General features: G+C 37.1%; 1 protein-coding gene across 10 annotated transcripts in view; it reads left to right on the forward strand.

Annotated features, from left to right (window-relative positions):
* Window positions 1-24,902, forward strand: part of CACNA2D1 (calcium voltage-gated channel auxiliary subunit alpha2delta 1) — a 507,273-nt gene that overhangs the window by 410,146 nt on the left and 72,225 nt on the right. For all 10 annotated transcript variants that reach the window (XR_010406552.1, XM_064575355.1, XM_064575347.1 and 7 more), the window contains exons 11-12: window positions 4,070-4,228; window positions 10,932-11,036. Coding sequence is in view for 9 of the 10 variants with exons in the window: in XM_064575355.1 (XP_064431425.1) it covers window positions 4,070-4,228; window positions 10,932-11,036 (264 nt within the window). In the remaining variant the exon portion in view is untranslated. The remainder of the gene's footprint in view (window positions 1-4,069; window positions 4,229-10,931; window positions 11,037-24,902) is intronic.

Consider the following 24,902-nt stretch of genomic DNA (forward strand, 5'->3'; position numbering starts at 1 on the left):
TTGTGAAAATAAACCTGTTCTTTTTGTCTGTTCTAAAAGCAGATGAGTGTAAGATGTCTGTGAAATATACCCTTACCAAATTTTAAACTTTTAAAATTTCTCATCCCTTTCCTAGGAGAATAAGATTTGCTATGGGGACTTGCATTTTGTAGGCTATTGCCTTCCCTGCATTATTTATGAGTTTTATTATGAGTTTAATCGTAGTATTTCTGTTATACACCACTGAATTTGTATTTAATGAATTGAATTTACATTTAATCAGTTTGTGTTAAAGTGACTTAATGAGATGCTTCATTTTTCTGTGTTAAAAGCAGGTCAAGGCCAACCGAAAGATTCAGGGCGTTACATTATTTAGTGCTCATTTTCTGCAAACTTGTAATTTTATCATGATTCACGGTTTAACTAAACCAGTTAATGACATTTCCTGTAACCATTTTTAATAATTCTCGAAGGTCAGACATTCTACTGTTGATTCATTGGCAAACTTTTTTTAACTTTCTAACATGGGAATGCTCACGTTCTTTTGTTTTCAAAATGGAATATGCAGAATAAGATTGTGTCAGATTATCAAGGAATGGAATAAAAGAGGCAGTCGAATTTAGAACTGAAGATACCACGTTTCCAACGTTTGAATTTGTGGAAAACAGCAAAGAAACATATTGGAGCTTTTTACTCCTATATATAATGTACCTGGAAATAGTGTTCAAAGTAAAAACAATAAAGAACTCAAATTATCTGTGCAGGATATTTTCCTTCTTGTTTTATCTCCACTCTCTCCAAACCTTCCGTCTCCTCCCTTTATCTTGATTGTGGCTTTTGTCCTCGGGGAAGAGCAAGGCAGACAGTAACTGTCACCTTTCCGACCCCAAATCTACATATACACCCAGCAGCGTTTGTACTCAGCTCCCACTCATCCTCCCTGGAGCAGTGAAGTCGATGCCTATTCAAGGGTCACTCCACACGCCGGCTGTCTGTCCCTCTCCACCTTCACAAGAACTTTGTATTTCACCGCTTTTCTCTTTCCTGCATCTTTTCCTTCCTCCACTCTTCAATATCAGTCCTCTCTTGCTCTAGTGACCCTGCACTTCAAGGCAGCCTTTCTCCTTGACCCCAGCTTCACCCTTACAGGCACCCCGCCCCCCTCTTTTTCTTCTTTGCTTCCAGCCAAGGTGCTTTGAGGACATGCCTCTGCACTGGCCACCACTTCCCATGTGCTTCCAGGCATTCCGGTGGGCCCCGCCCCTCGCCAACACTGACCGTGTAACATGGATGACTCCCGTGGGCACTTTGAATTTTGCATCTTTGTCTCTGAACTGCTATGAACTATCTTTCTCCCTGAGACTTTTCTTTCTTCTCTCTCTCATCATTCCAAACAGCCCAGTCTCCTGATTTCCTTCCTGCCTCCATGGGAACTTATTTCTACCAAGTTTTCTTAGGGACTCCTTTGACTACTTTCCTTTTATTTATATGGTTTTACACCAAATTTCTATTCTGAAACCTTCTATTTTATTTTTAATCTTTAGCCAAGACTTCTTTTGAGCCTCATGCTTTAAAATTTTTATTTATTTATTTGGGAGAGAGAGAGCACAAGCAGGGGGAGCGGGAGAGGGAGAAGCAGACTCCCCACTGAGCAGAGAGAGCCCGATGTGGGGCTCGATCCCAGGACCCCGGGATCATAACCTGAGTTGAAGGCAGATGCTTAACCAACTGAGCCACCCAGGCGCCCCCAGCCTCATGCTTTAAATGTTACTATTGCCTGACTTCACCGTTTGCATGTCTCACTTATATTGAAAACTCAGCCTCATTTGAACTCTACTTCTCTTGTCTCTTCCTCAAGTACCCACGAGCCCATCACTCCTCTAGTCCTCCGGCCATCCTAATGTCTATGTCAGACACCTCCAGGGCATTCCTGATAAGAGGCTCTTACTCAGCAGCATCCCTGGTCCACCACCACACACTGTGGATTCTTCCTCCCAATCGCTGTACAACCCCTCCTTGTCTCACAATCTCCACAAATACCAAAGCCACTTACTATGTTGAGCTAGATTACTGTAATAGCCTTCAAATTATTTTCTCTCCTTTGAATTTTGTTCACCTTAAATCCATTTCCCAAATAGCAGCTCGCATGATCTCTTAAATCTTCACATTAAATTATTTTGTATGTGGCTTAAAATCTTTCTGTGACTTGCCATTTGACAGAAATTCAAAGTGCAGTTCTTTAGCATTTCTGTTAGACCCTGCATGATCTAGCCCTGCCTCCCTCCCTGAACACATTTTATGTCATTTTCCTCACTCATCTGTGACTGAGCTAAACTGTCCTCCTTTATACATCCCTAAACGGCTTCCCTTTTGTTGTTCTGTTTGTCTGGAATGTTCTTCCTCTATAGTCTTCAATGAAACATTTCTCTGGAATCACAGGAAATGCCAATTTTCATGCGAATTTTCCCCTGACTGCTCACAGTCCAAAATGGAACCCACTTGTGATATTGTCTCCTAGGGAATAATGCTCTATTGCTTTACAGAACTAATCATAATGTATTGTGATATGTTAGTTAGGAGGCTCTGCAAGAATAGTTAAAATCTCAGACTCTTACGTCACAGTGCTAATCTGATCCTGACTCTATGTCTTATGTGCCGTGTAACTACGGGCAAGTTCTCCAACCCCCCAGCACCCACGTTTCTTAGTGAATAGTAATAATATGTATCTTGTAGGGCATTTGCAAAGAGGAAGTGGTTAATATTTGTAGAGTAAATGCAACATATAGTAGGCACCAGATATGTGCTTACATACATACGTATGTATACGTTTGTGCATAATTTACTTAATGCCTGAAGACACAAAACTATCATCTGCCACAATTCTTGACCTATGACAGGCTGATAGTAAATATTTGCTTATTGAATTGATGAACTATGCAGTGTACCTTACAACTAAGCTTCATTGATTTTCAGAGAAAAAAGGAATGATTGTTATATTTGTAAGAATATGTGATCAGTTATAAAATTTATATTTTGGGTTGTGATCCACCTATTAAAATTGTTTAATTATGTGTTTTTGAGAAAATCTCCAACATTTCATCTGGCCAGCCTCCTACCTTCTAGCAGGCATGGTTTTATTTTTTCCTCATTTTGCAGATGTGATACTCAGCCCCAAGAGCCTCAGGGGCTCATACAAATAGCAGAGTTAATAAATGATGGGATGTTTCCACTTACCTCACTGTCCTGGATCTCACTGCAGAACTCAGTGTTCTTAGCTTTTTTGGAAATAACCAATGAACTATGTGAATACTTTTGGTAGGATGAGTGATATTTTTGGGTGATAATTCTTAAATTTTCATGTTGGGACAGGCATTAGAGGTTGACGTTCTGTCCTCCTGCAGCTTCCTAGTTGTTCAGGGCTTCATCACTTAGAGCAATCCCTGTCTGCAAGGTCTGCTTGTCCTTGGCCTTGCCTCCATCATTCCCTCCATCATGCCATGCCTTCTGTATATAAGCTTTCCAGCGAGCAGTTCTAAAAGGCCACCTGTTGTTCCTGATTCTTTCACATTACTTTCCTGGGTTAACCCTGGTAGAAAGATTGTACCATCACATTTCAAGATTACTAAAACTCTGTTCCTGTCATTGACTTTACTGCCTTTCCCCCTAGCTTTTCCTTGCGAGAGGTAAGCAAGTGGTTAGTTTGTCCTTGAACCTTCCCAGGTGTCACCATATCATTTCTGGATTCTGAATACATTTCATTGTTTGTTGGCTTTTTTTTTTTTCTCTCTCTCTCTCTAAAGGCTCCGAAAATTTGAGAGCTGAAAGGGACCTTACGTAATTCAAGTCCTAAATTTATAATCAGAGAAACTAAGCTTCAGGAAGGTGAGTGACAGGCTCAGGGTTACACTAGGAGTTGGGGGCTCAGATGAAAATTGCTGTTGGAGCCTTAGTGCACTTTTGTTACCAATTTACTCACTTTATGAAAGAGAAAGCGGCGCAACAGGACTGGGACGTACAAACCACACATTCAAATAAAATGATATGATTGATTTTCGTGTTCATTTATTCATTTATGTTTTATCTTTCACAGTTTAACAGCAATGCCCAGGATGTGAGCTGTTTTCAGCACCTTGTCCAAGCCAATGTGAGAAATAAGAAAGTGCTGAAAGACGCAGTGAATAATATCACAGCAAAAGGAATCACTGACTATAAGAAAGGCTTTAGTTTTGCTTTTGAACAGCTGCTTAATGTAAGTATCCATACCACCCCCTTTTCTCTTTTATTACTGAATCACAGCATATGAATTTCAGTATGCTGGTACTTACCACCATCAGTCACTATGAGTTACATAACAGTGCTGTTTTTCATTTAATTTAAAAGCAGATGTGTCCAGGCAATAGAAATCTTTGAACTACTTTTATTTTTAAATCCAAAATTCAAAAGACATACAAAATGTAGACATTCTTTTTTCTTTTAGATCTTTTCTTCCATCATCTTTTAAGAAGCACATTTGTAAGATAATTATTTAATTTTGTATAAACCCTTCCAATTTAGATGGCATATGTAGAATATCATTTCCTTTTTGTTTTCTCTGTCGCTACTCTATCTGGAGACTGGCATTTTCAATCTTCAATGGCTGGTGGAAATACTGTAGTTTTAAACATCTACTTGGTTCTTGAAGTTATTTCTTAATGTACAGGAAGGTCCAAATGACAGACATGAAGGTGAGGAGGACATAAAATGCCAGAGCAGGGATTCCTTCCTCAGTGAAGATCCCCCTCCCAATAAATCACCCACCGGTGTTCCGTTTAGACTCTCACACTCCAGCACGCCTACTGTCTGCCCCATATTACAGCGCATATCTCACACTCCAGACTAGTGTTCTCAAATGGCTATGTCCTCTATTTCATTTTGAACTCTTCAAGTGCAGGAGTTATCATTCAGGTTTTTTTTGGTTTTTGTTTTTTGTTTTTTTAAGATTTTATTTATTTGACAGAGAGAGACACAGCGAGAGAGGGAACACAAGCAGGGGGAGTGGGAGAGGGAGAAGCAGGCTTCCAGCTGAGCAGGGAGCCCGATGCGGGGCTCGATCCCAGGACCCTGGGATCCTGACCTGAGCTGAAGGCAGACGCTTAACGCCTGAGCCACTCAGGCACCCCTCATTCAGTTTTTTTACCTCTCACAAAGCAATATTATCGTGGTGGTTGAGAGAGCAGACCTAACCTTTCTCTACTTGGGTTTCCTCCCTTACACCATGGCACATACCTCAGAGGGTTGTGGGTAGGATTGTCCACAGAACCTGACACACAGCAAACCTCATGTGAGTGTGGGTTGTTGGCTTGGCAATGGAGTCATGATCATTATGACCATAGTTAACAACTAGCACATGTCTGCTAGAGAGTCAGCTCATAATTCATACCATATTTGCTGAGTCACTGAAGAAGCCCTTACACGTGGTCTTATCTGCAAATCCTACTTTGTTGTTCCCTAAGTAAAGCTTCCAAAACAGTTTTCAGGATGTCTGATTGGTTGCTTGATCCATTTGTTGATTCGGCCAATATTCATTGTGTGCCTCACAATTTCCTGTCATGTTACCAGCACTAGAATAGCAGAGGTAAACAAGACTGTCTGATCTCAACAACGTCCAGCATGATATGGTTAATTATTATTCCTAGTACAGTACGTTAATGCTGTTATAGGGCATTTGGAGTCTGTTTACTTGAGTGACACCAAAGAGGGGTTCGACTTACCCAAAGAAGGTTGGGAAAGTGGGCATTTCCTTGAAAACAGGATTTTGAAGAATGAGTAGAATTTAGGCAGGTAGATGAGAGAGGGAAAATCATGTCAGATAAAAAGAACAACATGGACAAAGGCACAGACGTAGGAGACATCGTGGCACATTGAGAAAATGGCCGGTGCGTCAGCATAGCTGGGACATAGCAGTACAGGAGCTGCGAGGAAAATAAAAAGGCCATGAGGTATCAGTTAATGAGGTGTTTAGGAGCAAATGAAAAGTTGATAATATGAGAATGACATGGTCTAACGAGTGTTTTAAGTTAAGCTGTTATATAAGTCCTGGTCTTGAAGTAGATGCAAAGAAACGTTAAGGAGAATGACACGGTAACTAACTGGATGGTTCTCTGGACTCGAACACTTGGTGGCTGGTGACACAGGAATCTAGAGAGAGGGACTGTGAGGGTAGAAATAGCTCCGTTTCCACTATGGGGAGTTTGAGGTGGTGGTATTTATTAGGTAGCGTTAGATAAGCAAGCAAGGAGACAGGAAAGCAAAGTAGTTCAGCTTTGCAGTTTCCAGGGGAATTCTCTTTGGTAAAATGCATATGTTTATTAAAAGATGTATGTTGGTTAATAGAAGGATGAAAACTCAGAACTTTGAGATTCAGATGTAATGAACGATTAGATGAAAATGGATTCTTTCTGCAGTAAAGAAATAGAAGTTTGTGGGTTTTTTCATAGAAGTTCTTTTTCTTTTAAGTCAATCAGGTTTTTCTAGATTGTGGGATTGTAATTACTCTTCTTGGTATTGTTAATTTGCGTCACTTCATTCCCTTGTATTCAGGATTCAGTTGTGAAATGATAAGGGGTCTCAAGCCTCGTGGACTATTTCCAAGGCTGTCTCATTAGAGAGGCCACATTAACTCCCAGATTCACTACTAGTTGCTGATTAAATATGATTTAACTCCTCTTGGCCTCTTGTACTTCCTCTACTACAGTTGTAAATGATATTTAATATGACTTCAGTTATTCCTGAAATAAGTCCTATGTTCTGCTTTCCACATATCCCTTATGTATTGCAGTTCTTCATTTTAAAATAATTCCCCCAAGGGCACCTGGTGGCTCAGTAGGTTAAGCAGCTGACTCACGATTCTCAGAGTCGTGGGATCGAGCCCCATGTCAGGCAATGTTCTCAGCGCAGAGTCTGCTTGTCCCTCTCCCTCTGCTCCTTCCCCTGCTTGTGCTCTCTCTCTCTCTCAAATAAATGGATGAATGAATAAAAAAAAAAAATCTTTAAAAAAATAATAAAATAAGATAATTTTCCCAGATGTCATTACTTGCCGTATTCAAAGTTGAAGCAGATTTTGTTACCTATTTCAAATGCTTCCAGTCTTATCACAGTGTCATTCTTTAGTTTTTGTTTGTCCTTCTAAGGTTTATCATTAAGATCCCTGAAGCAAATATCAAATAGAATTAAATGTATCATTTATCCCACAGTATACCTTAAACTGAGATTTGAATTAGTCCTCGGGTAGAATTTCATAAAGTATTACAAATATACAGAGATGCTTTGTTCAAAAAAAATTTTTTTTTAGATTTTGAGAGAGAGAGAGCATGAGCGAGGGGAGGGGCAGAGAGAGAGAAGTGGACTCCCCACTGAGTGGGGAGCCAGACGCGGGGCTCAATCCCGGGACCCTGAGATCATGACCTGAGCTGAAAGCAGATGCTTAACTGACTGAGCTATCCAGGCACCCCAGAAACTTTTTTATTAAGTACATGATATGAAAGATGCTGTGCTCTGTACAGGCCACACAATGATACAAGGAAACACAGGATACACAGGGATATACATACCGTAATTTGTTACGAAATAACATACTAAATTACCAACCCTACTAATTGTAGTTTTATTGAAATAGTCAAGTTCTTTCCTTTACTTAATTTGTTACAAACCAGTAACATATAATTGTTATGATTGTGTGATTCTTTAGATAACTGCAAATCCTCTGACTAGTTGCTGACTTTGCTCCACCACACGTCTAAGGAGGCTACTCCTGGGAAAAATCATTTGTTGAAAACAAAACATTTTGTCATTCCCCCTTTTGTGTATGTCCTAACATCTCTCCCTCTTGGGAAACATTATTATTTTAATTACACAAATGATCAGCAAGACCCCATGTGTTTACTTACACTGGTACTCGTATTCATTAATAATTATGGCCCCACTACTTCCAAAAATGAAACCAAGTCCTTATGTAAAATCTTTACCTAATCACTTTTATGTAACAGTCCTTTAGGTACCTATTATTTTGCCCACCTTAAAGAGGCAGATAAAAAGAAATCATCAAAGAAATTAATTTTAGTTAAGGATTTCAGTGCCTTTCACAAAAGCATTTTGATGATAAAATATGTAACTTTTTGTATAGTCAGATTTTCCTATGGCTTTCAGATAAGAACTATGTTTGAATGTGACAATTGTATTAGTCAATACTTGCATTTTCACAATACTTTGTTCAAAGCTTTAACTGCCAGTGTTCTGATGGCCTGATCGATGGGGTGAGATTATATGAAACAGGGTTTTTCATCAGTAGAGCATAATAGTCTTGCTTAACTTTTACAATGGTAAATGAGATTTATCTTCTTTGAAAAGTAAGATCGAGTATAGACTTTCCAGAAGACTAACCACTACCCAAGAATTAATGATTTTTTTTCAAAAATAGTAATCATTTAAAGGCCAGGGCTGGTGCTGTCCAGTATGGTAACCACAATTCCATGTGTCTGTTGAGACTTGAAATGTGCCTGGTCTGAATTGAAATGTGTTGTAAATATAAAATACACACCAGGATTTGAAGAGCTACTCTGAAAGAAAAAAATGTATACCATCTCAGTAATTTCTATATGGATTTCATGTTGAATTGATAATATTTCGGATGACTGGGTTAAATAAATATGCTAGTAGAATTAATTTCAGAGATTTCTTCATACTTCCATTACTGTGGCCATTAGAAAGTTAAACTTACAAATTTGGCTTGCAGAATACCTCCATTGAACAGTACTCAGCTGGAGGCTTGACATTTTCAAGGAAGCTGAGCATTCATAAAGTAGTGTGATCTTTTATTCTCAACACTTTTGCAAACACATTTCACAACAGTAGAAGCTTGAGATTGTAATTTCAGACCTCAAAGAAGTCCAGCTTTCTAAAGTAATTGTTCATTTTAGTGGCCCTTTGTTGCTAATCCATTGTTCTCCTATGACTGACTCTTTTTTTTTCTTTTTTCTTTTTTTTTAAATTTTATTATGTTATGTTAGTCACCATACAATACATCATTAGTTTTTGATGGAGTGATCCACGATCCATTGTTTTCGTATAACACCCAGTGCTCCATGCAGTACGTGCCCTCCTTAATACCCATCACTGGGCTAACCAATTCCCCCTCCCCCCTCCCCTCTAAAACTCTGTTTGTTTCTCAGGTCCATAGTCTCTCATGGTTCATCTCTCCCTCCAATTCCCCCCGCCCATTTTTCCCTTCCTTCTCTTATGTCCTCCATGTTATTCCTTATGTTCCACAAATAAGTGAAACCATATGATAATTGACTTTCTCTGCTTGACTTATTTCACTTAGCATAATCTCCAGTCCCATCCATGTTGATGTAAAAGTTGGGTATTCATCCTTTCTGATGGCTGAGTAATATTCCATTGTATATATGGACCACATCTTCTTTATCCATTCATCTGTTGAAGGGCATCTCGGCTCTTTCCACAGTTTGGCTATTGCAGACATTGCTGCTATGAACATTGGGGTGCATATGGCCCTTCTTTTCACTACATCTGTGTCTTTGGGGTAAATACCCAGTAGTGCAATTGCTGGGTCATAGGGTAGCTCTATTTTTAAATTTTTGAGGAACGTCCACACTGTTTTCCAAAGTAGCTGTACCAACTTGCATTCCCACCAACAGTGTAAGAGGGTTCCCCTTTCTCCACAACCTCTCCAACATTTGTTGTTTCTTTCCCTGTCCATTTTTGCCATTCTAAATGGTGTAAGGTGGTATCTCAGTGTGGTTTTGATTTGGATTTCCCTGATGGCTAATGATGATGAACATTTTTTCATGTGTCTGTTAGCCATTTGTATGTCTTCTTCAGAGAAGTGTCTGTTCATGTCTTCTGCCCACTTTTTGACTTGATTATTTATTTTTTGGGTGTTGAGTTTGAGAAGTTCTTTATAGATATTGGATACCAGCCCTTTATCTGTAGGGTCATTTGCAAATATCTTCTCCCATTCTGTGGGTTGCCTCTTTGTTTTGTTGACTGTTTCTTTGGCTTTGCAGAAGCTTTTTATCTTGATGAAATCCCAAAAGTTCATTTTTGCTTTTGTTTCACTAGCTTTTGGAGATGTATCTTGAAAGAAGTTGCTGTGGCCGATGTCAAAGAGGTTACTGCCTATGGTTTAAGAGGGGATTTGCCATTGGAATTGAGTCTTTCAGAATTAGAATATGTTTGGTGGGCTGAGAGGATAACAGGATAGTCTGGGATTAGCATTTACAAAAATTTAAGAGCATCGGGTGTTAGGGATCAACTAGGAGTTTTTAATTTTGAAGAGGTAAAGTGAATAAAGTAGGATGAAGAAGGAGGAAAGGGAGCAAAAATGTTTGTAAATGGATTAAAAATATATGTGGAAGGGTATGCAGAATTTTCATTCATACTATTTATTTGTTTCTGGTACAAATTATAGGGGCATAAAATTGACATAATAGCCATTAGTTTAAAATCCATTTATTAATCAACCACTGAGAGGTTATTATTATATGCTAAGCCCTTGACGATCAAAAAAGACAAAACTTCATGCCCTTATGGCACTTAAATTCAATCAGGGGAAGTCAGCAATAAAAAAGTAGATAGTATGTACATAAAAGAATATAAAATGCTATGAAGCAAAATACAGCCTGGGAGAGAGATGGCAATGTAAAACATAGTTTTCATTGATAGGTGACATTTGATCAAAGACCCAAAGGAAGTGAGACCTGTGGATGTCTGGGGGATGGGAGGAGGCCCTTGTAGGGATGGGCCTGGCCTGATCTCGGAAGTTGTTCTTTAGAATATACCTACTGAACAGATCTTTCACCCACTACCTGCAATCTGTTCATGCTCTTTACATATTGTTTTATATTCCTTACCTTTTATTGTGAATGATACACATTTTGTTTTTGTTTTCTTTACAGTATAATGTTTCTAGAGCCAACTGCAATAAGATTATCATGTTGTTCACGGACGGAGGAGAAGAGAGAGCCCAGGAGATATTTGCCAAATACAACAAAGACAAAAAAGTGAGTGCAAGTTTATAGTATTTTAATCTTAATATCAATGTAGGTGGTTTTTAAAGAGACTGTCAGGGAGGGGCAGTAAGAAGGGATGTTAGTGTGCTGATTATAAAGTCATACAGATCATGGATTATAAACCATTGGCTAAATTAAAGAATTATTAAGTATATAATATTTTTATGTGATCCATAACTACCTATGTCTAACTTATTAATTTAGACCTATAGAACCCTATTTGATTCTTATATATAAATTCTATATAAGAAAATGTTATAGGAAGAGAATAACCAGAAGAGAATGGAAAAATAGGAACAGTTTGAGCTTTTCTAGGATAAATTTATGATCATTTAGTTATTAAAGATTATAGGGGTGCCTGGGTGGCTCAGTTGTTAAGTGTCTGCCTTCAGCTCAGGTCATGACCAAGGGGTCCTGGGATCGAGCCCCACATTGGGCTCCTTGCTCAGCCGGAAGGCCTGCTTCTCCCTCTCCCACTCCCCCTGCTTGTGTTACCTCTCTCACTGTCTCTCTCTGTCAAATAAATAAATAAAATCTTTAAAAAAAATTATTAAAGATTATAGTAATACTAAAACTTCCTACAGATGCCTAAAAATTATCTTCACAGACATTGTTCTGTTGATTTACAAATAAAGCAATTTATAACAGCAAAAACTGCATCCTCATTTGAAAACCTTTTTATTTTTATTTATTTTTGTGTACCTTAAAAGTAAAACAGCCAGTTATTTTACCAGCAAAATGGGTTTATTCAGGAATAGCAGAAGAATTCCAGCTCACAACCTGTGAACCATGGAAAGCCAGAGGCAAGTGCCCATAGCAGAGGAAAGGAACACTACTCTGTAGAAAAAAACAAAACAAAACAAAACAAAACAAAACAAGAAGTTGGTGAGGGGCTGCAAAAATCCATTGGAGGAAAGCCAGAGTTCAGGGTGGTGCTGGTTTCTCACTGGCTGAGTTGAGGTATTTTCTTATTGGCTGAGCTCATTGCTGGGCAAGGAGAAACTCTTTCTCCTGCTGAAGTAGTAACATAGGCATCTTCTGTTGCAAATGCCAAGTACCTCTTCTTTTTGGGGTCTGCAGCTGATGAGGGGTGTTAGGGAATGACAACTCCCCCTTCTGGCCTCCCAACACCATTTTAAATGAGGCTTCCTTTATTCAGTTCTACGCTTTGAAGAAAATATTTTAGACAAAATCTTTTATAATAATGTATGGTATGTAAAAGGTGTTCTATTTCAGTATGCAAAGAAGAATGTGAAGATAAGTATTTTGAGGTTGGAATGTATTTGTTTCAATGATTGTTTAACTGCAGAGGAAAGTATTGTTGTAGGGAGCCCTAATTTGAATGTCCCTCCATGTAGCAAAACCTGCTGATATTGTGGAGAATATCAACTATGACCATTTCTCTAGCAATCCTACCATCAGCTTATTTCATCTTTCTTAGTGACTCTTTGCATTTGATAAGAGAATGATTCTCAACTTGGTTTTTTAAAATGTTAAGGATCCATTAAAAAAAATAATGATATAAGCTATTTTTTATGTTTCACAAATTCCAACAGAAATTACGTATTTATCCACAAGTCTCTTCTGAGGAAAATGCCAATTCACTTTGCTTTTATTTGGACTTTTCATACTTAGGAAGGTGTGGCTCATCATGAGCACTAGTGGGTTGTTTTATATGCATTTCAGGAATTGAAAGGAGAGAAGAAAAAGGTGAACTAATTTTTTTAGATAGTTTTGCAGACACAACATTGTGAATAATTTGGTATAGTATTGATGAAAATTTTGCAGCACTTTGAAATACTCTTTTTAGCCTTTATGTGATTGGAATATGATTAAAGAATTGAAAACATAAGCAAATTACTTACTTTGAAACATGCCTTCATCAAAGCAAAGTCAACTTTTGTGGACAAATAATTTCTTTATTCATGCCCAGTAGTGCTTTGTTTTAAAGATATTATTTATTTATTTGAGAGAGAGTGAGAGCCAGAGAGGTCACAGAGGGAGAGGGAGAAGCAGGCTTCCCGCAGAGCAGGGAGCCCAATGCGGGGCTCTATCCCAGGACCCTGAGATCATGACCTGAGCCAAAGGCAAAGCCTTAACTTGACTGAGCCACCCAGGCATCCCAGGAAGAATTTCTTAAAGGAATACAGCAATGAATTTTACATTTGATATCAGAATTTGTGCCTGAGGTGTATCTTGATTTTAAGGAATATATAATATATTCTGTTTTTTTTTTAATTATGTTAATCACCATACACTGAATCATTAGTTTTTCATGTAGTGTTCCATGATTCATTGTTTGCATATAACACCCAGTGCTCCATGCAGAACGTGCCCGCTTTAATACCCATCACCAGGCTAACCCATCCCCCCCACTCCCCTCCCCTCTAGAATCCTCGGTTTGTTTCTCAGAGTCCATAGTCTCTCATGGTTCGTCTCCCCCTCCGATTTCCCTCCATATAGTCTAACAAATTTGAATAAAAGAATATAAATGCATAAAAGGAGAGGTGATTTTCATCTAGACTTGTAATTTTTTTCTTCTTCCAAAACTGTATTTGCATCCAGGATTAACACAATAATATCTCTTGGAGGCATATCATGAGGGTTTTTTTTTTCCTTTTTCTTTTTTTAGTACAAAAGGAATTATGTCATAAGGAAAACAATTGTTTTCTACTCTCTATTGTCACAAATTGTTTAATTGAATAAATGAAGAATTTGCTAGTTTAAAGCCATTTTTCTGTGTATACATTCTAAAAATGTCCATTCTAAATATTAATGTCTTGAAACACTGCTTCTCATCCCCTTCACCTTTTACAGGAACTCAGCTTTTTAAACAAAGCATTTTGTGACATGCTAAACCACATAATAAATGATTCATATCACATTCACTTTTGTAAAACTGAATAAGAATTTAGTCTTACTCAACCATCCTGCTGTTTTGTTAGCGAACAATGACTCCTATGCTCTGTGGACACACACTTTTCTTAAGGCCACATACCTTTATTAATGCCAGAGCAACTTTGGAACTGAATCAGTGCTTAGTTTCTGCAGTTTAAATGCTATTTTTACCTAACATAAAAATGAAAATGTTCTTGAAATTAGGTACTTTATTGGTTCTGTGACTCTAATTTCAGTGGCTGTAGCCAAGTTCTGTGATAAGCACACTTATACATATATGCGTACCTACATACACAGATAGATCCACACACATTTGTATGTTTTAAATGGGCATCGTCTTCTCTCTGTCCATTGTATCTCCAGGAACAAGAGACCATGTGTGTTACTTTGGCATAAGATTTATTATATAAAGTTGTATCAATAAAAGCCAACAGGTAGTTGAGAAGTTAATAAGGGGTGAGGAAATAGAAATCTGGATAAAGTCCTTTTTTTTTTTTCTAAAGTCTTTGCAAATTTGCTAAGAAATATTGGGGGGAAAGTAAGACCATCAACTCCAGGTGAAGTTGTTTAGATACACAGGTATGGATGTGTATACACATATGTATTTTTAAGAATGGATGAGCTAATTCATTATTCTGTGTTATAAATTAGGAAAGGGATACACACCCAGGGAAAGCTTATAGACCCAAAATAGAGAAATGATAATTGATGGAGATCCTTGAAAGAGGAGAGACAGAGAGAGAGATACAGATCATAGGTTTCTGATTTGAACAAGCAGGAATCCTATTTATGGAAACATTGCTGTCCCACATTTCTTATGCTCTCTACTTTGTTGCTCAGTGCCTTACCACATTTCCTCATGTGGGAAAACTTTGTTAAACCAAAATTTTATCTCTTGGTATTTGCATGTTTTGTATCCACTAACAGTGAAAGTAGGGGATAGCAGATGACAACTTTTAAGTCAGTTAGATGTTTGAGCATATCTGTATCTTGTCAAGACACCATTTACATAGTTAATTGTTTATGCTAAAGGCATGTGTAGGTATTATGTACCTACTGAAGATAGCATGTATGAGAAATTTTTTTCACCATCTTCAAATATGACTTCAAATGGTTGTGGATGAATTTAAGGACCCCTTTCTAACTTCTCCATATTTAGAATCCCCTACCTCCCACCATCCCACACCATGTGAGACATGTGCCACCCACAGATACTGATATAGAAGGTAAGTGACTATCTTTGTCATGTAAGGATGTACATGACACAAAATGTTTAGTATTTTTGCCATAGACTTCTTTGCCACAAGCATTTTCATTGCAAGCATTTTCACCTTAGAACTAAATGGCCATAAGGCAACTTTGCCATAAAAGATAAAAAATAATTGATTGACAGGTCGGTTTGACAGTTTGGTTTCTCAAACTGGTTGATAGTTTGATTTCTTTTCTCCATCGGTGCATGCTGCATTGACGGATTGTACTCCCATTTCTGTCTGACATAAATATTAGCCCTCATAATGGTGTATACACATTTCCTATAGAACTTTGCAATGTCTATCACTGGACATGTACCAGTATGGGAAGAAAAAAATAACTATGGAGAACGCTTTCACAACACACACAAAAAAACACGAAGCTTAGTGACAGATATGCTTCCTAGTGTTTAGAGACTGATCTCTCTCATAAGATGAAGAAATTTTAGCAAAAAAAAAAAGAAAGAAAAAGAAAAGTACAATGTTGAAGAATGAGACAAATCAACCAGCCAAAACATCCCAGAAAAATATAACACGATGAATGAAAGACTTCAAAGCCCAGTGCTTAGGTATAACCCACAGAATAAAAGCAGTGAGTTTTGCAGTACTTACTGCTCTGACTCCACAGCGTACATTTTGAATGTATTCAAGTAGTTTGTATTTCACAAAATAAAGTCTTTTAAAATTTGTCACTCATTATCCATGTTTCATTATCTTTTTCAATGAATGATGCTCTTTTATTTTTCATGATTTTATCTCTTATAGGAAAATTGCCTTAAAGCCAATACTTAGGCAGTGAAATGTTTGCAGTGAAATTGCTTGGAGCAGAGATGTTTACAGTGAAATTATCTAGAACCGTGTATGAGAGACCAGTCCCCTACCTGCAAAATTAATATTTGTTACATAATAAATTTATCAGTTCAGAATTTCACTAGCTACCTTATCTTTCAAATGGCCGGTGTGTAAAAATAAAATTTGATAGGTTGACTGAAATAAAAACTTTCAGTACTCTTACAAATTCTGCACGTGATTATGACTTTATGTTAAAACCGATTCTTTAAAAACAAAGTTCACTTGTGGCTTTCAAAGTAGCAGAATTACAAAGTCATAAAGAAAGTTGGATGAGCTTTCAAAGGAAAATCTGAAAACTACTCTTTGAATTCTGCCTTTTCCCCCAAGCCTCTTGCTTGGCATACGTGTGACTGCTGAATGCTTCATTTACATTCATTTTTCATCCAGATGACATTAGAAATCGTTCAGAGCAACCCAGGTAGGTGTGATGAGGTACATCCGGAGAGCTGATGAATGAGGCTGCAGATACACAGCACAATTTAATGAGGCCAAAAGGTTGAGCATTAGAACAAAATGTTTGGGTTCTTGCGAAATGTATTACTCTTGGGAATTAATCTACCTGATTATAGATAGGTACAGCTTTAAAACGGAGTCCGTGTTAATCTCCTCACACAGCTGTTCCATATTAAAATGCATTCACTTTATAATCTTTACCTGCAGCAATGCCATTCCTTAGGGTTCACCCATGTGTACCACACTTCCTTAAAAATGGTGCCAAAACTAAAATGAACTCTATCATAAAGTCCAAACAAATGAATAAAGGAAAGTGAAACCAGACACAGAGTTGAAAGATACTTCCCAGGCGTCGCAAAATTAAAGATACTTGATTTTCTGTAGAATAGCAAAGAGATTGGTTAGCCGTACACACTTAAGATTGTCTAGCCAGGTAGAAAATCGTCCTCAGAGTCTTAGCTTAATTCTCAGAATTAATCGAGAAATGCAAAAGCATCGAGAATTTATAAAATGCAAATTTCAAAGTAACGACTAAATGAAGAAGAACAAATGGGAACTGTGATAGATTGATTTCAAAGTAAAGAATACATTGCTAAAATTATAAGAGGCTGACAGATGCATTGTTACTTTTTAAAATTATTTAGAAAATGATTAGCAATGTCTTTCCTATTTTTCTGTCAGATCCAGGGTAGGAAGAAATCTGTAGCCTACAGAAATCTAAAGCAAGTTACAAATGATGGAATCTGCCTATGTGTTTTATATAGTAACAGTGAAAATTGTCAATTAATTTTTCAACAGATGGTAAGGAAAGTAATTTGTTGCCTTCTCTACTGTCCCTGCCTGGCTTCTCCCCGGCAAGAACGAAACCTTTGGAAGCAATGTTTGAATATATGCAGCATTCAGATTTGTAAAATATGTAATACCATTTAACAAATGCACTGCTTCTAAAAAGTTTCCTTTTAGATATCTTGCCACTTTCAACAGTTACCAGAAGTTTTCCAGCTTTAGAGTAGAAAATGTACCTTTGCTCATAAAGATTAAGTATGTCATTTATGCCAGTTACTATAGAGTTGAAAAGAATAATTACCAGTAACGCTGGCCCTGCCAATGGAGAGATTATCTATTTAAAAGGCATGGTTGTGTGTGTGTGTGTCTTCCTCTCTGACAGATTTATTTACATTTGTTTCTCTTAATATAAAATTAATGTTGACCGTCCATTCCCTGAACTAAGGAAAACATGATCAGACACAGTCTCTTCAGGTCTGAGTACTGGTACAGAATCCTTAATTTAATATCTAAAGTCTAATGAAAAATGAAGTTAGGCATTACAAGAAGCACAAAGTATATAAAAAGACATACAGAAAATGTACAGCAGATGCACCTGAATTAATCTCTAGATAGAATTCTGTCACCCAGAATCAGGGTGCCCTTTGGGTTAAATGGTTAGACCAGAAAAGGCACGCTCTTCTGCATTGTCTGAGGCTGCTTCCTTCTCCGATGAAGAATTCCGCTTCCCACAGATCTCTGCAGACAGTTTTGCTGGGCACTCCCTCTCCCCCAGACTCCTTTATCATTCTGTGTTTGAAGCACTGTCTGTCCTCTTTCGTTCTTCCAGATTCCCCTTTTTGATTATTTTATTTATCTCTTCACTTACCTTGAACTTCCCTCTGTGAAGGAATTTGTTCTAATAACACAACTTTAAAAAGAAAAGCAAAATGCAGTAGTCATGTTGGTTTTGTATACATGATCTTAAAGAACCAAACAGATGTTTCTGTCACGTCTTACATGTGGGTGCTTAACATGGATACATGCCTTGGGATTATGTTGGTATTTTACATTTATTGATGACAGTTACAGTGACTCATCCTCACATTATCAGATGATGAGGTGAGCTTGAAGCTCTGTGAAGTAGGGGTTATGTCCGTTTATAAATGTACCACTGAGTCCTTTGGGGCTAGTGCAGTGCTTGATGCCCAGAAGTTGCTAACTATATACTGATATGTCAGATGTTTCAGTAAATACACAAAAATAAGCTCCTAAGGTGGTAAACTACAAAAAAATTCATAAATGTAAGAAAAATTCAATAGCTCTGTTCTTTTAAAAGATAATCACTTAAAACAATATTTATTTCCTTATACTTAGAATGTGGAGTAGAATTGATGTTCCACTCTTGTATATATCATCTTATGAGGAAGGAGGGTTTAAGTTTATATAAGAAATGATTGTATTGATGGCATCTTTCCATTTACTCTAATCAGTCTAACACGTAGTTTTTCATGACTATTCTCATTATTAGTATCAGTGAAGTATTTGGCATTACCCAAGAATATCTGAAATAAATCAGTATATTGCTTATTTTCTGACCTCCTAGCTGATGATAGTCTCAGCAGAGCTACAGATTGCTTGGAAATACAATGTGCCCATAGCTTATTCCTCCTTTCTCAGGAACTATAAATGTACGCAGAGGGAAGGAGAATTAGAAATTACTTCCTTATAATCTGATACTGTGAGCATGATTCATTTTAACTGTTGCTAATAAGTTTTAAATACCAACATAATCCCAAGGTGTGAATCTGTGTTGTTATCCACCCAACATGTAGGACACAGGAGAGAACTATCCGCTCCGTTTTTTAATAAGATCATGTATGCAAAACCTATCTGACTACTGCATTTTGTTTTCTTTCAAAAAGTGATTTGGTGTTATTTGCTTGAACAAATTCAGTAGTCCTTGATTAAATTTTTGCCTTTGTCAGACCATAGGAAATTTCATGTAGATATACCTCATATAGACACACTGGAATTTAGACAATACTGGCCCCTTTTCTTTAGTTCATTGCTAAATGTAATAAAGTGAGCCACATTTGTTCTTCTAGAAAGGTGTCGTTTTGAGTTATTTTGAGTTCTTTTTGAGGCATGGAAGGCTGATGTCTCACTAATGGAAAATGTTACCCCATGGAAATCTGATAATTTGACTATAGAACTTGTAGTCCTCTTCCTCCTCATCCTCATTACCATAGTTAATACTGATTGAACTTAAAATTTTCCATGTATCATAAAAGCTTTATATGTATCATTTCACTTACAATGGGGATAATCGTATGATAAAAACATTTTCATGACCATCATCATTATCATCATCCCCGTTTTGGAAATAAGAAAACCAAAATTTGGGAAGTTAAATAACATGTTGAAAGTCATACAGCTACTAAGTGGCAGAATTTAAATGACCTCCAGTCCGGATTTCATAAGCTCACGTGGAATGCGCCTAGCCGGTCATCGGTCTCTTTCTCCCGGGCAGCCTTGTGGGGCTATGCCAATCATCATTTGCCCACCCAGGAGCCTTCCTTGTAGTCAGACAGCAGGACTGTTCCACTAAGGGACATGGCTTCTTGCAGCGTTAAGAGGTTAAGACGGATTAAACTAAGCCATCAAAACTTTGCAGACTACAAGTACCTTTCAGATCATCGGGCTTTATAAAATAAATTAAGTGTGAAAGGTGAATGTGGACACTTTTATTTATTTCATGCTACTATGAAACTAGGGATGTGGGTTATTTGAATGCTTCAGATTCTGGTACACTTGTGAATTATGGAAACCGCTGTAGAATTTTCTCCTAAAATATTCAGTCCAATCTAGTATTTTTATAGGCTGAAGGCCAAAAATTTTAGTACACACAGTAAATTAATAAAACCCATTTCTGACCTCATTTTTCTAATGTTTCGATAGCTGAAGTTTTTATTTTAGTTTTATTGGCCTCTTTTCTTCAGAGTCTCATTTCCATTATTCCTTGGAGATTTGCCTATTGTAAATTAAACTTGAACTCTGGGTAACTGATAATTGTTGAGGTGACAGTTTCCAGTAACTGGGTTCTGCTGGGAAACAAGAAATTCCTATGGCTTTTTAAAATAGGTTGACCCTGTGGCTTTGGAAAAATCTTAATTGAAGACAACTATTTTAGGCTTCAACAAACAGAACAAAACAAAACAGATTAGCAGAAGTCCAGAATTATAGGGTAAAGTTATAAAATAGTGGTATATTGTAAGGGACAAATTAATAATATATTTTAAATAACCAAACTTGCTGTAAATTAAAAGTTTTCTCTTATCAACTGGGCCGGTCTTGACATATCAACATTAGACTGTTGGAATTAGAATATTCTGTTCAGAGAAAAATGGTTTTTGAAGCAACTGAAGACAAAACTATGTAAATTTGCAACTAGTTATAATGACTGACTTTTAAGAATTTTAACTTTATTAACTATGCCCTCAAATTACTGTTGCTTTTTAAAATACACTTATGTAATTAAGCATGAGTCAAGACTTAGGAGAAAATTTTCATTCTCTCGGAATTATAGAGTACAGAAAGGTATATATATTAAGTATACTTCATTTTGCCTCAAAAAGTTTGTTCACCTTCATTGGATAAGTCTGCATAACCTAAAATAAAAAAATGCAGAATTTACCATGCGATAAGTATAATGAAACTGCCCAAATTTTCCAAAATGCAAGATGACTATCAGCCTAGTTTTGGCTCAGTGTTAAAATGAACAGATTGAATTTGAATGACACCAGAGCTTGTCTTAAACCCATCTGGTAAGAAGTTGAAACTACTCAACCAGCTTTTCACTTTTTTTCCATTTAATATTTATTTTCATTTATATTTGAGGCCCTATATTAGGTGCAATAGTTAGAATACTGTTTCCACCCAAACTCTATTCAATACTACCTCCCCATGTTATTTCTACTGAAGACCTAATCTCCAGCATGATGAAAAATATTTTTAAGTCCATCTAAAACTGTATATGTCTCATATATGACCGTAAAGAGGCCAACATTTTGAAACATGAGCTTAACTAAAATCATCCAAATTAATGGAGGAACATTTAACAGATTTTCTAGAAACACTTCAGTTACGAGGTTTCTGGTACACATTTGTTAATGAATCCAGTAGTGTGATTGAAAGTGCACTACTGCAGGACGCCTGGGTGACTCAGTCGGTTAAGCGGCTGCCTTCGGCTCAGGTCATGATCCCAGGGTCCTGGGATCGAGCCCCTCATCGGGCTCCCTGCTCAACGGGAAGCCTGCTTCTCCCTCTCCCTCTGTGACCTCTCTGGCTCTCACTGTCTCTCAAATAAATGAATAATATCTTTAAAACAATGCACTACTGGGCATGAATAAAGAAATTGTTGGTCCATAAAAGTTGACTTTGATGAAGGCATGTTTCAAAGTAAGTAATTTGCTTAATTGAGACTTAAGATGACATATTTAGCTTGTGTGACTATACATTAAGGATTTTGAGTTATTTATTTATTTATTTTTTAAGATTTTATTTATTTGAGAGAGAATGAGAGAGAGAGAGCATGAGAGGGAGGAGGGTCAGAGGGAGAAGCAGACTCCCCGCTGAGCAGGGAGCCCCATGCGGGACTCGATCCCGGGACTCCAGGATCATGACCTGAGCCGAAGGCAGTCGCTTAACCAACTGAGCCACCCAGGTGCCCTTGAGTTATTTTTTATGTCATTTTATTTGTTTTTATATAATACCATGCAAATAGTCTAATAAGAACTCTAAAAATATACATCCTTGAGAATGTAATTTACCCTACCTTTTACATGTGCCTACTTCAAGGAATTACTTTATTTTTCTCTTACCCCAACTAATAGCTAAACGAGAACAGTAAATTTAAAGAAGTGGAAAACATCAGAGGAATGAGGATAGCAATCATCTCTGCGGATTTGGCATTTGGAAGTCGAGAGAGAGTTCCTTCACTATTCCACAGGGTGGCAGTAATACAGCATAGACTAGGAAGAATGAACCTATTTAAAATTCGAAGTGGAAAGTTCAAACATCATCTCTTAAATGTCACCAGTTTCTTGTGAACATACGTTATAACATGTATATTGCAAATGCGTATGAAATAAATGAAATTAAAATTCTTAGTACATAGTTAGGTAAAATATATAAGGCAAAACTAAATGCAACATGAGTATGGCAGTTGGGATTGGAGTAATTTTTATATTTTTTTTGTTGTTACATAAAGAATTTAAAAGCTAGGGTGCTTTATATTAAACTTTTTCTGAACCAAGTGTATATTTATAAAATAATTTCAGAAAATTTTAAGCAGCCTATAAAATCATTAAAATATACACAATGCGTGTGTGTGTGTGTGTGTGTGCACACGCATGCCCATGTGTGTATCTACCAAGAGAAAAAAAGCATCTGAGGTATATTAGATCTTGGAAATATTGCAATGGGAAGGTGGTTGCAGAAATTATAAAAAGAAGGGTGAATTTATAATTCTTAAGATTTTAGTCACCATGGGGAGGAAAATTTCCGAAAAATAGTGTCTGACAACGTCTACACTAAGGCAAATAAAAATTAAGAGGTACAGATTATAAATTTGTAATATGGGAATAATTCAATCTGTTAATGCAGCTTTTATTCAAACAGCTGAGGATCTGTGTGGTGAATGAACACAGAAGGAGGCACATACACAAACAGTGTTTAGTGTGCTTTAAAATGTTCACCCAGCTCTGATTCTGAATTTCTTAATTTAGACAACTTCTAAGATCTTCACATCTGCAAACCTGGGGGAGTTAAGCAAAACTTTTGGGGTCAAACAAAATGACAAGTATTTTTGTTGTTTGGGGGAAGTTTCTGTTTTGTTTTCTACTAGTATGTGTTTTGGCTGGGTTGTGTTTATTTGGACTGTTTGATGAATAGCATCAGTCAAAATCACATGGTGTGTGTCTAAGTATAACCCCTATGTTGGTAGAAATACTTGCCTTTCAGGGACATTGATAGAATAATTCATTTAGTCTTATTTATTTCTCTTTACTGAAAAGTATTTTTTGTGGGAAAATACTTTACCAGAACACTGCTGTGGTAAGAGAGACACTAAGACAAAGCAGTGCTTTAAATTGAAAATTTGAGACATGCTTTCAAATGTTCATTGTGATGGAGATCTCCCACATGCTTTCTGGGGCATCTGGGTTGTTTCCCTGCCTTGAATTCATGTGACAATTGTTTAAGGTATAGCAGTTAAATTGAATTATCAGTAGGGTGACATACCAGTTTACAGAAGTATTTCCATTTAGGAGTAAGCTCAACTATGTCAGAGGCAACACTACATTGAAATATGAGCTGTATAGACAGCCCCAAAAATAAATTTTTAGAATTTAAGAAAATGAAATTGTTACATTTTAAGGAATTGGGGGGAGGGGTAGACAGGTGTCGCCGACTTCTGTTAACCTAGAATGAGTCACTTTTCCTTATAAATTGAGATGATTAAAATTCAGATGTGTCCTGCAAATGGCTGAGGCAAGCCTGGGCAAGTGAAGGGTGGCTCACAGAAAACTTTACAAGGGAAACAGCAACATCTCCAGTGTACGTCTTGGGGCAGGGATTGTTATGAAGTGATCTCTGTGTGGCCAAGACCAGTGGAGGAACAGAAAACAGATGTGAAATCTCTTTTGAGATTTGCGCTCTGCAGTCATGTGCAAAGATGAAAACAGGCGAAACAATTAGAAAATGTCAGTTCAAACAGTCAATCGACATGAATTAGGGAAAAGCTGTTAACATAGTTCAAACCAGAACATGAATTCATGGAAAAGTGATTTTCTGCATGTTTATCTTTAGAAAAGGCTAAAATGTTTAACTTAAAATACTGTTTTACTTAGATTACTAAATTAGTAAAAATCAATATATCCTAAATAGCCATTTTATTAAATATTTGTTGACATTGAATTTATCCTCTACATTCTTGTATTATTATGAAATTACAGTGTTTTCATAATTAAGTATAATGGCTTCTGATAAACATTTACATTACTGTATTTTAAAAATGATCTCAACTGAATTTTTAAAATATTTGCATATTAGAAACAATCAATGTTTTGATTGTCTTTAAAAATTCTGGGAGCTTAACATGTGTATTTATATAGCCTAGTTCTCTTTTATAGGAAGTTAGTAACATCATAATCATGTATGTGCATACTAAATATTTTCATGGTGTGAAAGTAGTTAAACTCTTACTAAGTATAATTGCCTTAACTAAAAGCGTAATGACCTCCTTTCTTTGTCCATTGTTATAATCACATATTTATGAAACAGGAATTTTTTTTTTAAAGATTTTATTTATTTATTTGAGAGAGAGAATGAGAGAGAGAGAGAGAGCATGAGAGGGGGGAGGGTCAGAGGGAGAAGCAGACTCCCTGCCGAGCAGGGAGCCCGATGTGGGACTCGATCCCGGGACTCCAGGATCATGACCTGAGCCGAAGGCAGTCGCTTAACCAACTGAGCCACCCAGGCGCCCATGGAATTTTTTTTTTTTTTAAGATTTTATTTATTTGACAGAGAGAGAGAGCAAGAGAGGGAACACAAGCAGGGGGAATGGGAGAGGCAGAAG

The sequence above is a fragment of the Mirounga angustirostris genome, unplaced genomic scaffold, assembly GCF_029215605.1.
Source record: "Mirounga angustirostris isolate CCGP_5_RB_7025 unplaced genomic scaffold, mMirAng1.0.hap1 SCAF_12, whole genome shotgun sequence".
Classification (NCBI taxonomy): domain Eukaryota; kingdom Metazoa; phylum Chordata; class Mammalia; order Carnivora; family Phocidae; genus Mirounga; species Mirounga angustirostris.